Source organism: Hyla sarda, chromosome 3 (genome assembly GCF_029499605.1).
Source record: "Hyla sarda isolate aHylSar1 chromosome 3, aHylSar1.hap1, whole genome shotgun sequence".
Taxonomy (NCBI): domain Eukaryota; kingdom Metazoa; phylum Chordata; class Amphibia; order Anura; family Hylidae; genus Hyla; species Hyla sarda.
Window position 1 is genome coordinate 343182082 of NC_079191.1, and position 15502 is coordinate 343197583.

The 15502-nt window shown below is 41.5% G+C and overlaps 1 protein-coding gene across 2 annotated transcripts in view; it reads left to right on the plus strand.

The window, feature by feature from the left end:
- The window catches only part of CRIM1 (cysteine rich transmembrane BMP regulator 1), a 769789-nt gene that overhangs the window by 338698 nt on the left and 415589 nt on the right, over nt 1-15502 (plus strand). For both annotated transcript variants that reach the window (XM_056567417.1, XM_056567416.1), the window contains one exon: nt 4234-4354. In XM_056567417.1, the coding sequence (XP_056423392.1) occupies nt 4234-4354 (121 nt within the window). The remainder of the gene's footprint in view (nt 1-4233; nt 4355-15502) is intronic.

Consider the following 15502-nt stretch of genomic DNA (forward strand, 5'->3'; position numbering starts at 1 on the left):
TAACCTGACATTCTGGCTTTCTTTTTCAAAGCATCTATCATTCTATATTGAAAATGTGTCATACTTTGCAAGCAAGAAATGAGATGTGAGTTTCAAAGGAATCTATACTTAGCAATATTTCTTTATGACTTCCTAAAGTAAAGCATTTAATTCTAATAAATCATTTACAAGTCAGAAGTTACAGAACAGCTCACTTCAAAAGAATTAAATGGTAAAAATGACCCCAATTCAAAGACCTTGTAGCAAGAGGCAAAAGATAAGGGACAATTCACTAGGTGCAAACAAAAGGATGCTATAAATGAATGTAGGAGTCATCTTTCTTTATATGTGGATTACTTAAAGGAACATCAATTGAAAAACTATCTCTAGTGTCAACGTGCCTGAATATTTAGAGCCAGAAGGAATGATTTATTTGCATACATAAAAAAAATCTTTAGTAAGACATTAGACTATAACATAAAACATCAATTTCTATAAATATTGTCTTAAGTCATTGTTGTAATTCAGAATATTTTCCTTGAAATAAAGAAGTTTTATAAATTCTGACTTTAATGGCTATAGGTGGTGGTTCCTATGTCACCTGTTGACCCCTGCTCAGCAGGCCAGAATGGCTTATTATACAAATAGACTAGGTGGGGAGGTTTCCATTGGAATCTATGGGCTTTGTGAAACCAGCCAATCAAGCTTGGGTACATCTGAATCTCCTATCCTATTGTATGCGTCTACTGCTGAACTATTGAGGAGCAACTACAACAGAGCAACATCACAGGAGACCTGCACTGTAATAGATAGCAATACACAAGGATAATAGTATACATATAGGCCCTCATTTACTATTCTAAACCCGACGGACCCGATGTGGATTCTCCCAAACCCGAAAAAGGGGCGTAACCCGACATTTCTGAGCTTTCCCACGTATTTATAAAGGTTTCCAACCCAAATTTGTTGAATTGTTGTGGATTTTTTCCTGACAACTCAGAGGAGTTGGAAACCAAAACCAACAAAACCCACGTGCGACAAACAGGATGCGACATAATAATAAATACCAGGGGAAAAATGCAGTCGAGTAAGAAAGCAAGATAGACTTACAACCCGATTTTCTAAGTAAATGAGGGCCATAGAGATAAAATGACAATGACAAAAATGTATACACACAGGTGAACACAGTGGTACTCAGTATGTACAAATGGTTACCATTTAGATAAAATACTAGTGCCAATACACTGTATAAAGACACATGTACCAGCACAGAAAGGAACTAGTAAAGTGCAGCATATAAAAACCCTGTGTACAAATTAATAAATAGATCTGTTCCAGGTTTGGGATGACGCTACTTAAACACATTTTTAGGCACTTTAGTCTGGGGGTGACTCTGTTTTTTCTTTTGGGTATACCAACCTACAAAATATTTGTCAGTTTCTTTTGATTATGCCATAAATGTCTGAAGCAGGAAGGCATGTTTAGTAATATACCGTATTTTGTCAGAATTATGAAGAAAAATATTTTGTCGTGCATATTTTTAACATTTAGGGTCTATTCACGCGTACAGTATTCTGTGCAGATTTGATGCACAGGATTTCAATCTGTGTTCAGTTTACATTGAAATCTGCAGCAGAAAATCCTGCACATCAAATCTGCGCAGAATACTGTATGTGTGAATAGGCCATTAAGCTTCTTTTTTTTAATTGAAGTATTCCAGTAATTACACTAGCTGTAATAGCAGAACACAGTATGCTTCCCACTTCCGTTAGCTCAATTGTCAGCTTTGCTGTGTAGATTGGGGCAGTGTGTGTTCCTTAATTAGAGAGTAGATGAGTAAATAACATCTCTATTATACTGCTCTTATACTTCCATCTTTTTCAGATGCCGTAAACAGAATCTGACACATAAGACAACTACTGTAGAATAGCACCAGTATGAGACCCAAATCAAAGACTAAATCCAAAGGGGTGTACACATGCTCAAAACCTTTATTACAAAACCCCAAATAAAATACACAACCCAAGAGAGACCCAGTTAGGCCAGATGTAAACCACTACTGAAGGTAATCTAATAACGAATTCCATGATTAGAAATGTATCAATCCACAAGTGTAAGTGAATTCCAAACTATGCTGAAAAGACCATCTCTCCGAACATCTCTCACCTCAAATCAGTAGTTTCAAAGTTGCCCAGGATGTCTTAGGAAGGCATGGAGGAGATACAAACCCAACAGTGGGCGTGTTAGGAACAGGGAAAAGAGCCTTGGAATCAGTGTCACCTGCATTATTACTGTACCAGAAGGTTAGTGCCAGTGACACTGCTGACAGATTCCCTTTTGCTTAAACAACTAAATAATAGAACACACTCAATAGGCATAGATTTATCAATTTGAGAATATGTGAGAAAAAAAGTCTTTGATTTGCCATAGCAACCAATCAGAGCTTGGCTTTCATTTTACCTCTTCTCTTCTACAAACATAAATCTAGTCATGAGACCTTTCCTTTTATTTTATTTCTAAATAGTACTAGTAGAATATTCTTTCGACAATACTTTTAATAGTTCTTTACACTCAGGTGGTTATTTTAGTTGTACAGAAAAGGACATGCAATGATGAGACTTTCAATTACAAAATATATCTAAAAGTAGTTTAAAGGGGAACTCCGGTACATGAGTACATACTCCCTATCCACAGAATGCTTTGGATAGGAGATAAATGCCTGATTGCGGGGGGACCCCCTGCACCACTGGGACCCCCCTGCAATCTCCTGCCCGCACCCCATCTCTCTCCATGCACAGAGCAACCTCCGCTCCATGCACGGGTGATAGTCAACCACAGCACGAAGAGGTGGCCGACACGCTTCACTATGTATCTGTATGGAAGAGCCGGAGATGCAGACACTTATCCCCTATCCCAGGATTCTGTGAATAGGACTCATGTGTCAGAGTTTCTCTTTAATTATTGCAGTGATCATAGTTTATTTAGAAAACGGTGGACACCTCATGTTCCAGGAGATCCTCTAGATGTCAAATTCTCCCTCTAATAAACCTGGCATTAATGTGTCTGGAGTTATAAACCTGGAGCAAGGGCCCTGTGACAGAAATAAGGTTCCTTTTATTGTCTTATATCCCTAGATCTGTATTGGCTGGATTGTCTTCTACATCTCTTATAAACCAGGAAGCCATCATTGTCTAGTATGCAAAGAAGTTCACATACAAAAAAACATGTGGCAGATTTGAAGCTGTGTCCAGTCATTTAGTTTATATGGGAATCTGCAGCATAAAATGGACAGATACTACAGATGACAAGAATAAAGGGAAAACCTATAGTCACCTGTTCCCAATTCCCCAGACACTGACAGCAGCAACTCCCTCAGCCGGTGATTAGCTAAAGAGGAACTTCCTATGTGTTGGGATAGACAATAGGAAGCTACAGTATAAACAATGGGGCCGGCAATTGGCAATCAGAACAAAGCCACAATTGGTTCACTCCAGAGATATACACCAACAACAGAACCAATTATGTAAAATATTCAGCTTTATTAAACATGTATCAAAATATAGGACATACATTTGAAATTACAGTGGGAAATATTAAAAACTGAAGGCACTGGAATGACAACTACAGAATAGGGGGGGATGGTACAGAGAGCACAAACATGGAATGCAGGGAATCAGGATCAATGAATTAGGTAACATACAGATCACTCATAGCAATACTGGGTAAAAGGAGATCCACATAACAAAGAGAGTGTGATATAGATGCTTAATAGGATAAACAGATCAAAGAAAAAGGCTAAACATAGAAGGCAATTGCCTGGGAACCATAGAACATCCTGCCATGTGTGCTGCCAACCTACCAGCTCCAACCCCAAAACATACGTTTTGCGTTGTGCTTCGTCAGGGGCGTGTATAACTTAACCAGCATTTTTCTTTAAAAGATGTACCGATTGAAGAAAAATGTACACATTTCCAATATAGCTTCTGTAATTAATGTTCTCTTTTTAAAACTTCTACTTGCCGTCATTCATTAGAAATCTAGTTACTGTAAATGAGTCAGGCATTTCTATGGCCATCATATAACCAGGACAGAGTTCTATATTTTGGAGGTAAATGGTGAACTTTCCTATTGAATAACTTTGATTATAAAATGTATATTAGAAAGTGTATAATGTTTTTTTTTCATGCAGACAGCATCTGTAGATCAGATCACATTGCTATATCTAAATCTTTTTTTTTTTTTTTTTTTTGTAAGTTTTCAGTGTGGATTGTAGTACTGTGGAATGCCCTCCAGTCCAACAAGTTGTGTGTCCTTCAGACAGCTATGCAACACAAGTCCGACTGACGGCTGATGGATGCTGCACGTTACCAACAAGGTTTGCCATTAATGTTATATTTTTACACTTTTTTAATAATCATTTTAAATGCATTGTAGAGAATCGGGAAAACTATTGTTCTAGTGGCTTTTATATCAGTTTGCACAAACAAAGCCAATCACTAGATTCACTGGTGATACGAGCTGTGATTGTCTGAAGCGGTTGTTTTACATATTGTCATTGTCAAGTAAACATAGGCCGGCAGGACCACCAGAGCACTATTTATTTTACTATCTAACAGACCAATTTTAAACCAAACAACCAGGTTGTGGGTTGTGTTTACACCATGCAGAAACATCACATTTTTCTGGGGCACAATATACCGGCAAAATAGCATTTGAGGCTTTTTCACACAAACTATATCCAGCAAGGCAGTAGTTGGCAGCTAAAACATTCTTCTTTATTGTATTAAAAGTAAAAGCATAGTCCCCATGGACAACAATCATGTCTGATGCATTTTGAATAGTCAATTTTTACTCATAGGCCTATGAGTGAGGATAAGAAATTTGAATCACTTCTGACGTGATTGTTGGTGTTCCATGTGGACTAGCTTTTTACTTTTATTAGAATAAAGAAGAACATTTTTACTCTTACCTTTTTGGATACGACTTTTGTGTGTGAATGTGTAAAATGTTTGACTTTTTTCTTGCTCAACTGTTCAACAGAGGATTATACAGAAAAAGGAAGGGTGGTCATTTGACATTTCTATTTATTAGAAATACTTGGTATATTTTGCGAGACCATTTCAAAGACTTATATCCTGTCCTGATTTATTATAGGTGAGAAAGCTGCAATTTGTTATAGTATATCAATCCTGGCTATACTCTGTGAGCTTAACATCTCATCAACAAAAAACTATTACTTGCCCTGACAGGCTTAATAAAAACAAAAATCCTTCAAAAAAACAGATATTTAGACGGACCCATATTTTACCTTAAAGCGTACCCGTCAGATCCCCAAAAAAATGTTATTTAAATACAGTGGTCCCTCAGCATATGATATTAATTGGTTCCAGGAGAACCATCATATGTTGAAACCATCATATGTCGAGTACATATGTCTATGTAAAAATGGTAATTGGTTCTGGGGCCTCGGAACCATTGTATGTTGAATACATATCTCTATGGGAAACTGCTAATTGGTTCTGGGATGACCATTGTATGTGGAGTGTATGGGGAGTGTTTAACAAACCAGGGTGCCTCCAGCTGTTGCACAACTACAACTCCCAGCATGCATGTACAGCCATTGACTGTCTGGGCATGCTGGGAGTTATAGTTTTGCAACAGCAGGAGGCACACTGATAGGGAAACATTGATGTATGGGGTGTATATGTATTGTATGTGATGTGTGACATCGCATACAGTACTATACAGTTCTTTAAATACCTTCAGGGGGGACAGAATGTCCTCCATTACGATCCTGCCGACTACAGCTCTATAGGAAAGGAAGGGGAGAGCAGCCAGCAGCTCATTGGATGCCTGCAGCAAGATGCTGCAGGCTATGGCTGCACTGGGGGGGGCTTACACGGAGCTCACAGTGGAAGCCTGCGTGAGTTAGCAGGACAGCATGTGAGTAACAGGAGGCAGAACGGGGCACACGGGGCACATTAAACAACTATCTGTCAGTTGCTGAACTTGTCAGCGCTGTCAGATAGCTGTTTGTACGATGGCCCCGACACACAGCAGCATCATATGTCGATGCTGCCTTCAACATACCATGGGCTCTGAGAGGTCATCATATGTTGAAATGATCATATGTCGGGGCCATCATAAGTCCGGGGGTCACTGTATATCACTCAATATCTAATCCTGACCATGTACATCATTTTTATGTGTCTAGCACCTTTATTTATTTATTACACTTTTAATTTAGCTCACTAGTCTGAATTCCTCTCAAAGGGAGGAGGCGTGGCCTCACTGTGCAGGTCTCCGCCCCCTCCCTCAGTATGCTGTCTGCTCACATCTCCCCTAGCATTAGCAAAACTACAACTCCCAGCTTGTCCTCACTGACAGTATTGGGACACAAGCTGACAGTGGGAGGATTTTTCCTCCAGTTGTGAGCCCTGCGCTCACAGCTGTCAATCAAGGAAGTGTGTCCATGACGTAGGTGATGACTCATGGAGACAGCAGGACTAGTATGTGTCCATCCAGGCAAGGGGGGCAGTTGTTCGACTGGCTTTTTCAGTATGAAATACTGAAAATTTTCTAATGAAAGCAATTGCAAAACCTATTGGTTTTGCACGCTTTACAACATATCAAAAGTGTTTGTATTTCACAGTTCCCATTAAACCTCTTCAGGACACAGGGCGTATGGATACGCCCTGCATTCCGAGTCCTTAAGGATGCAGGGCGTATCCCTACGCCCGTGAGAATTCCAGTCCCCACCGCTAGCCGGTTGGGGACCGGAGCCGAATCACGGCATATCGCCCAGGGGGGTCAAGATGTCCCCCCATGTCGGCGATGGCCGCAGATCGCTGGACAATTCAGCCCAGCGATCTGCATCAATTTCGGGTCTCCAGTGACCCGGAATTACTGGCTGAACAGCCATTGCCAGCAGGGGTGAGGTGGCACTGGTGCCACCTCACGATCGCCCTGATTTGTCGGCCGGTTTACCGGCCGACCAATCTGGGCACCTGCTGCGGGTGTCACTCCCGCAACCAGCTCCTCCCCTCTTCCGGAGGACGTGATCGGGTGCGGGAAGAGGACCCCGGCAGCTGGGGACCCCGATCCCCGGCATCCCTGTTGGGATCGGGGCCCCAGGAGCGGCGGCGGCGAGGGACTGACCTGGGGAGCAGCAGTTGGAGCTGAGTGACAGCCTCCTGCTGTTGCTTAGCAACAGCTCCCAGCATGCAAAAAGGGCATGCTGGGAGCTGTAGTTATGCAACTGCTGGTTGCATAACTATAACTCCCAGCATGCCCGTTGACTGTCAGTGACTGCTGAGAGTTGTAGTTTTGCAACAGCTGAAGGCACACTGGTTGTGAAACTCAGAGTTTTTTTTTTACCTAACTCAGTGTTTCATGACCAGTGTGCCTCCAACTGTTGCATAACTACAACTCCCAGCATGCCTGTTTGCTGTCAGTGACTGCTGAGAGTTGTAGTTTTGCAACAGCTGGAGGCACACTGGTTGTGAAACATTGAGTTAGGTCACAAACTCAGTGATACATAACCAGTGTGCCTACAGCTGTTGCCAAACTAAAACTCTCAACATGTATAGTCTGTCAGCGCATGCTGGGAGTTGTAGTTTTGCAACAGCTGGATGTTCCCCCCTCCCCAATGTGAACGTACAGGGTACACTCACATGGGCGGAGGTTTACAGTAAGTATCCGGCTTCAAGTTTGAGCTGCGGCAAATTTTCTGCCGCAGCACAAACTGCCAGCGAGAAACTACTGTGAACCCCCCGCCCATGCGACTGTACCCTAAAAACACTACACTAACAAAAAATAAAATAAAAAGTAAAAAACACTACATATACACAAACCCCTACACAGCCCCCCTCCCCTCCCCAATAAAAACGAAAAACGTCTGATACGCCACTGTTTCCAAAACGGTGCCTCCAGCTGTTGCAAAACAACTACTCCCAGTATTAACAGACAGCCACTGACTGTCCAGGCATGCTTGGAGTTTTACAACAGCTGGAGGCACCCTGTTTTGGAATCACTGGCGTAGAATACCCCTATGTCCACCCCTATGCAATCCCTAATTTAGGCCTCAAATGGGCATGGCGCTCTCACTTTGGAGCCCTGTCATATTTCAAGGCAACAGTTTAGGGTCACATATGGGGTATCGCCGTACTCGGGAGAAATTGTGTTACAAATTTTGGGGGGTATTTTCTGCTTTGACCCTTTTTAAAAATGTAAAATTTTTGGGAAAACAAGCATTTTAGGTTAAAAATTATTATTTTTTTTTTACATATGCAAAAGTCGTGAAACACGTGGGGTATAAAGGTTCACTTAACCCCTTGTTATGTTTCCCGAGGGGTCTACCATGTGTTTTTTTTTATTTTTTTTTATTTTTTTATTTTTTTTGCTGTCCTGGCACCATAGGGGCTTCCTAAATGCGGCATACCCCCAGAGCAAAATTTGCTTCCAAAAAGCCAAATGTGACTACTCCTCTTCTGAGACCTGTAGTGCGCCAGCATAGCACTTTTCACCCCCATATGGCGTGTTTTCTGAATCGGGAGAAATTGGGCTTCAAATTGTGGGGGGTAATTTCACTATTACTCTTTTAAAAAATGTAAAATTTTTGGGAAAAGAAGCATTTTAGGTAATTTTTTTTTTTTTTTTACATTTGCAAAAGTCATGAAACACCTGTGGGGTATTAAGGCTCACTTTATCCCATGTTACATTCCCCGAGGGGTCTAGCTTCCAAAATGGTATGCCATTTTTTTTTTTTTTTTTGCTGTTTTGTCACCCTAGGGGCTTACTAAAGGTGACATGCCCTACAAAAACCATTTCAGAAAAAAGTACTCTCCAAAATCCCCTTGTGGCTCCTTCCCTTCTGAGCCCTCTACTGCGCCCGCCGAACACTTTACATAGACATATGTGCTTACTCGAGAGAAATTGGGCTACAAATACAAGTAAAAATTTTCTCCTTCAACCACTTGCAAAAATTCAAAAATTGGGTCTACAAAAACATGTGAGTGTAAAAGATGAAGATTTTGAATTTTCTCCTTCACTTTGCTGCTATTCCTGTGAAACACCTAAAGGGTTAAAACACTGACTGAATGTCATTTTGAATACTTTGGGGGGTGTAGTTTTTATAATGGGGTTATTTATGGGGTATTTCTATTATGAAGACCCTTCATTTTTTTCATCAAATTTGGGGATTTTTCACCAAGAAAGGATGCAAGTTACCACAAAATTTTACCACGAAAAAACAGTCTCTGAATCAGAATGAGAACTAAAAGCATTCCAGAGTTATTAATGTTTAAAGTGACAGTGGTCAGATGTGCAAAAAACGGCCGAGTCCTTAAGGTGAAAAAGGGCTAAGTCCTTAAAGGGTTAATGTCCAGGCGCTCCTTTTTCATATATATATATATATATATATATATATATATATATATATATATATATATTGTGACGATCCGTCTTGGGGATTAGCTCTGGGATCGTCCTTGACCACGCCACAGGATGCGTTTCTCCTCAATAAACCAGCAAACAAATGCTTATAATGCAAATCTGGCACCTTGCCAGTTTTATTAGACAGGTTGCAGGGTAACAAATGAACAAAAAGCAGGAACAAAACAAAATCCTAGACCGTCTGGTCACTGACTAAACAGATCAGCTTGTCCTGACTAACAACCGCTGAGCTTCCCTCAGTCGGTTAAACATATGTCCCCCTGCAACCTTCTACTCACAATGTCACTCTCTTTGAGCCACTCAGCTCGGGCTGTGTACTCCTCAGCAGCCTCTGTCTCTTCCCTACAGCCCACATGCTGTCTCCTAGGAAGAGCCCCAACTATTCTGTTCCTTTTCCTTTTAAACACACACTTTCCCTTCCTGATACCTCATTAATCAGGCCACAGGTGGAGCATTCTGCAGAGATAGCAAGGGAAATACACCCTTTCCTTGCCACACTGCCACAATATATATATATATATATATATATATATATATATATATATATATATATATATATTTATTTATTTGACTGGGTCTCTTTAAATGGTAATAACTTTAGAACACTTTTTCTGAACGGAGCGATTCTGAGAGAGTTTTTTCGTGACATATTGCACTTAATATAAGTGGTGCATTTTTGTTGACATATGCAGCATTTTTTGTGAAAAATTCCAAAATATTGTGAAGAACTGGAAAAGTTCATATTTTTTTTTTTTTGTATCATTTTTGTATGGTCTTCACTGTGCGGTGAAAGTGATGTTATATTCTGTGGGTCAGTATGATTATGGCGATACCCATTTTATATAGCTTTCAATGTCTAATCTTTTTCATTATATTATAATATATATTATATTCCTTATAATATTTCATTTTTCACTTTTTACAGGTTATACTATGCTGCAATATATTTTTACTGCAGCACAGTATGACCTGATGAGCTGCACACACTACAACCTCTGGCTGGATCTCACAGGCTTCTGTAGCAGGCAGACAGGAGGCCATGATTGATCTGGCCTCCTGCTGCCATAGCAACCAACGGCGAACCGCGATCATATTACGGCGCCGCCGTTGGTGAGCAGGGGGAGCACACTCCCCCTGTAAACACCATAGATGCCGTGATCAGGATTGATTATGGCGTCTATGGGGTTAATGCTGCCGGGACCGGGGCGATCGCGGCTTCAGAATCTGTGGCGAGACCGGGTCCAGCCGCCGATCTCCTGTGCTGTCTGCGGCAGCGCAAAAGTTCGCTAGGGCGTATTCATACGTCCCAGCGCACGAATATGTCGGGTGCTGGGACATATGCATTCATCCTATAGCGGGAGGGGTTAAAAAATTGGAATTGAAAGTCTTTATTGTGCAGTGATTATAGTTTAAATATGATTGGACTCAATTAAAGTAAAAATAAGCTTTAACTTATCTTCCACCGCTCCTCCACTGCCGCTGGAATCAGTCTCCCATCCTCCATTCTCTGTTTTCTTCTGACTTTTGGTCCCTGACAAGTCACACTGTGGTTCAGCTAATTGCTGGCTGCAGCAATGTTCCATCTTGGCCAGTGATAGGCTGAGAGCTAGTGTCATGTAACGGGCTTTGGGCCCAGCCTTCCTCCTGGTGCCGAGCCTGTTACATGATACTGCCATTCTGCTTATCACTGGCCGAAATAGGGCACTGCTGCAGCCGGCAATTAGCGGAGAGCAGTGTGACGTGTTGGGTACCATATGTTGGAAGGAGCGATGGAAGGTAAGTTAAGGTTTATTATGTTTAATCCAGCAGCCTGTGCATAATGGATTAAAAAAAAATAAAAAAATAAAAATATTTTTTCGGAGTTGCTATTGATCACGGCACTTAAGGGGTTAATGACAGAAAATGGTGGGATTGCTATTAGCAGCCATCATTTACAGCATAAGAAAATAGCGCATCTCCAGTACATCCAGGTGTGTTAAGTACCAAGACGTACATTTACATCCAAAGTCCTTAAGAGTGACTGAAATAAATGTGATCGTATTTAACCGACATTAACCCACATGACTACATGAATAAATGGCAGGATATTCTGGAACTTAATGTAATCTATATATCAATCCTCTCAGCTTCTCCTGCTATGATATGCTGTCTGCAGATTGTACTGCATTTTTACCATTTAAAGAAACAATGTCATTATGAAAAACTTTCTATATTTTGTAGTATTACTGATAAGATGACTTTTTTAAATATACATTTATTTAAAAAAATTCCATTTGACTAAAATATCAAAAATGAAAATAGCAGCCACTTGTGGTCTTCTGTCTTTATCCTCTTCAGTATCCAGTTCGTATGCATACGCCCCGGCATCCCGAGTCCTTAAGGAAGTAGGGCATACAGGTACGCCTGTGGGAATTTCGGTCCCCACCGCTAGCCGGTCGGGTACCAGACCAGGATGCCTGCTGAAATCATTTAGCAGGCATCCCGGTGCATCCCCCCATGTCGGCAATTGACCAGTGATCTTCGGCGATTCCGGCTCATACGGGTCTCCGGTGACCCGAAAAATAAAGGGGGATCGGGGGTGTCTAAGACACCTCCGATCCCCCTGAAGGGATAGAAGTGAGGTGACAGGGGTGCCACCCCTCCTATCCCTGCTATTGGTCAGTCATAAGCGACCGAACAATAGCAGGTCGGGGGGGGTTCCCCCTTTCTGCCCACCCACGGTAGTCAGGGCAGAACGGGAAAACTGTAGTGTGACCAGTGGCGGTGGAGGTCACTTACCGTCGACGATCGGCGGTGGGCGGCAATCCTCTCCCTGTTGCGGCTTGAGGCGATCCTGCAGACTACGGAAGCCTGTGAGTTGTTGCCTAGCAACATCTGGAGGGCTACAGTTTGGAGACCACTATACAGTGGTCCTTAAACTGTAGCCCTCCAGATGTTGCAAAACTACAACACCCAGCATGCTCAGACTGCTGTTTGCTGTCTGTGCATGCTGGGATTTGTAGTTTTGCAACATCTGGAGGGCCACAGTTTGTAGATCACAGTGCGGTGGTTTCTAAACTGTGGCCCTCTAAATCTTGCAAAACTACAACTCCTAGCATGCACGAACAGCAAACGGCTGACTCGCCATGCTGGAAGTTGTAGTTATGTACCTCCCAGCAAGCCCTTTGGCTATCAGCACATGCTGGGAGTTATAGTTTTGCAACAGCTGGAGGCACACTGGATGGAAAATACTGAGTTAGGTAACAGAATCTAACTGAAGGTTTTCCAACCAGTGGAGCAAACTTAAAGTAAATTTTATTCGTCACAAACTTCTCGGCTCGGCAGTTGATGACTTTTCCTGCATAAATTCGTTCAGCTTTCAGGTGCTCCCTTGACCTGGAAAAGGTGGATACAGTCCTAGGAGACTCTTTCCTAGGACTATATCCACCTTTTCCAGAGCACCTGAAAGCTGAACTAATTTATGCAGGAAAAGTCATCAATAGCCGAGCCGAGAAGTTCGTGACAAATCGAATTTACTGTAAGTTCGCTCATCTCTATTTACAATGAGTTTCCTGCTTCAAGTTTGAGCTGCGACAAATTTTCTGCCGCAGCACAAACTCCTAGCGGGAAATTCATCGTAAACCCACCCATGTGAATCTACCCTAAAAATACTACACTACACTTACTCAAAATAAAGGGTAAAACACTTCATAAACACCCTTTTACACTGCCTGGGAGGCATGCTGGGAGTTTAGCAACAGTTGGAGGCACCCTGTTTGTGAATCACTGGCGTAGAATACCCTTATGTCCACCCCTATGTCCACCCCTATACAATCCCAAATTTAGTCCTCAAATGCGCATGGCGCTCTCTCACTTTGGAGCCCTGTCACATTTCAAGGAAACAATTTAGGGCCACATATGGGGTATTTCCGTACTCAAGAGCAATTGAGGTACAAATTTTGGGGGTCTTTTTCTCCTTTTACCCCTTATGAAAAGGAAAAGTTGGGGTCTACACCAGCCTGTTAGTGTAAAAAAATTACACTAACATGCTGGTGTTGTCCCATACTTTTTATTTTCACAAGAGGTAAAAGGGAAAAAAAAAAACATTTTTAACGCAATTTCTCCTGAGTACGGAAATACCTCATGTGTGGACGGAAAATGCTCTGCGGACACACAGCAAGGCTCCGGAGTGAGAGCGCACTATGTACATTTGAGGCCTAAATTGGTGATTTGCACAGGGGTGGCTGATTTTACAGTGGTTCTGACATAAACACAAAAAAATAAATACCCACGTGTGACCCCATTTTGGAAACTACACCCCTCATGGAAAGTACCAAGGGGTATAGTGAACCTTAACACCCCATAGGTGTTAAAGTTGGTCACACGGGGCGGAGCCTTGACGTCACAACGCTCCGGCCCCGTGACCGACAGTAATCAGACCCGGAGCGAACACACTCCGGGGACTGATTATAAACTGGGTGCAACGTGCAAGATCACGGGGGTCCCCAGCAGTGGGCCCCGCGATCAGGCATCTTATCCCCTATCCAAAGGATAGGGGATATGTTGTCTAAGCGCCGGAATACCCCTTTAAGGTGAAAATGAGCTGCTTACTTAAGGGGTTAAGCAGACATACTACTCTGTATTTTGCAGCATACTGAATACTGGCCTTAAAGTGTGTTGGTATCCAGTATAGGAGATCACCATCGCACCACTATAGCCTTCAGATGTTCCTAAACTACAACGCCCATGATGGGAGTTGTAGTTTTGCAACAGTTGGGAGTACAATCTTTGTAAAACTCTGTTTTAGAGCTGTGTATTCTCCAGCTGTGTGCATCCAGCTCTTGCAAAACTACAGACAAAGTATGTACGGGCATGCTGGGAGTTGTAGTTTTGCAGTAGCTAAAAGCAACACTGCTCTAACAAAGTGCTTTACAAACACTGCAGCACCAGCAAAACTACAACTCCCAGCATCCTTGAACAGCCAAAGCTTTCTCTGATCTCTGAATGACAAAGAAGCTGATCAGACATTCAGGAGTCTGTGAAAGCTGAATGACAGACACACTTACTGACAGCTATGTCGATTAGCATCCAGCTTTACTAGGAACAGATAGAAAATGTATTAATAAGAACTACTGTGCAGTGATTTGCAGACTGCCAGACTGCTCCCAGATGAGTCATCCACAGTGAGGGAAAGAGACGGACACGCCCCTCCAAAAGGCAAGAACACAAATCAAGTGAGCAAGATTTAAATGCTATTTGTTAGGGAATATAGGTCCTAGACAGACAAAAAATTGTTTGCACTGACAGGTACGCTTTAAAGGCTATAGACATCTTTTATTTATTTTTATATATATATTTTTTTACATTTTAAACTGAAATGCATGGATTTGTGGACAAAAATATTGCAATAGAACATTGCTAGCAGTTTTTTCTTGCTTCTGTGTGTCTCGGTACACAGCATAATGCTGTTTACAGTAACATCCGTCAGGTTCTGTATGCTTGGTCTCCAGCCACAGCTTAGATGATCTTAAATATATATATATATATATATATATATATATATATATATATATATATATATATATATAATGATAAATAGATAACAGAGACATTTAGAATTAAATACTTGTTTTTGTAGCACATACATAAATGTATTTGGTACAGAAATCAAGTATTCTGTCTTGTCAAGGTTTTATTCCCCTCTTGATGTATATTCTTTCTTATTTCAGTGTACATTTACCTACTGTAAAGCACTAATATTTGCGTTCTCTTGGGAGATAAATAGCAACATTTTTAAAGCAATATATATCGAGTTAATTTAAAAATTACAGAACATCAAAAAAGAGCTTTTAGAACTAGACAAGAAGATTAAAAAAAATTCTAAATAACATTTTTGTTTCTCAGCAATGTTCCTTTCTAATGATTAGAGCGCTGGCAAAAATCCAGGTGCATAATAAGCAAGGAGCTGTGTGACAGAATAGTAAGAGGTGGTTTTACATATTATTAATGGCTAAATCTTGATGAATAAGAGCAGAGTGTTCATGGGGGCTAATAACTAGGTAAATCGCCACTACTGTCAGATGTGCAAGGT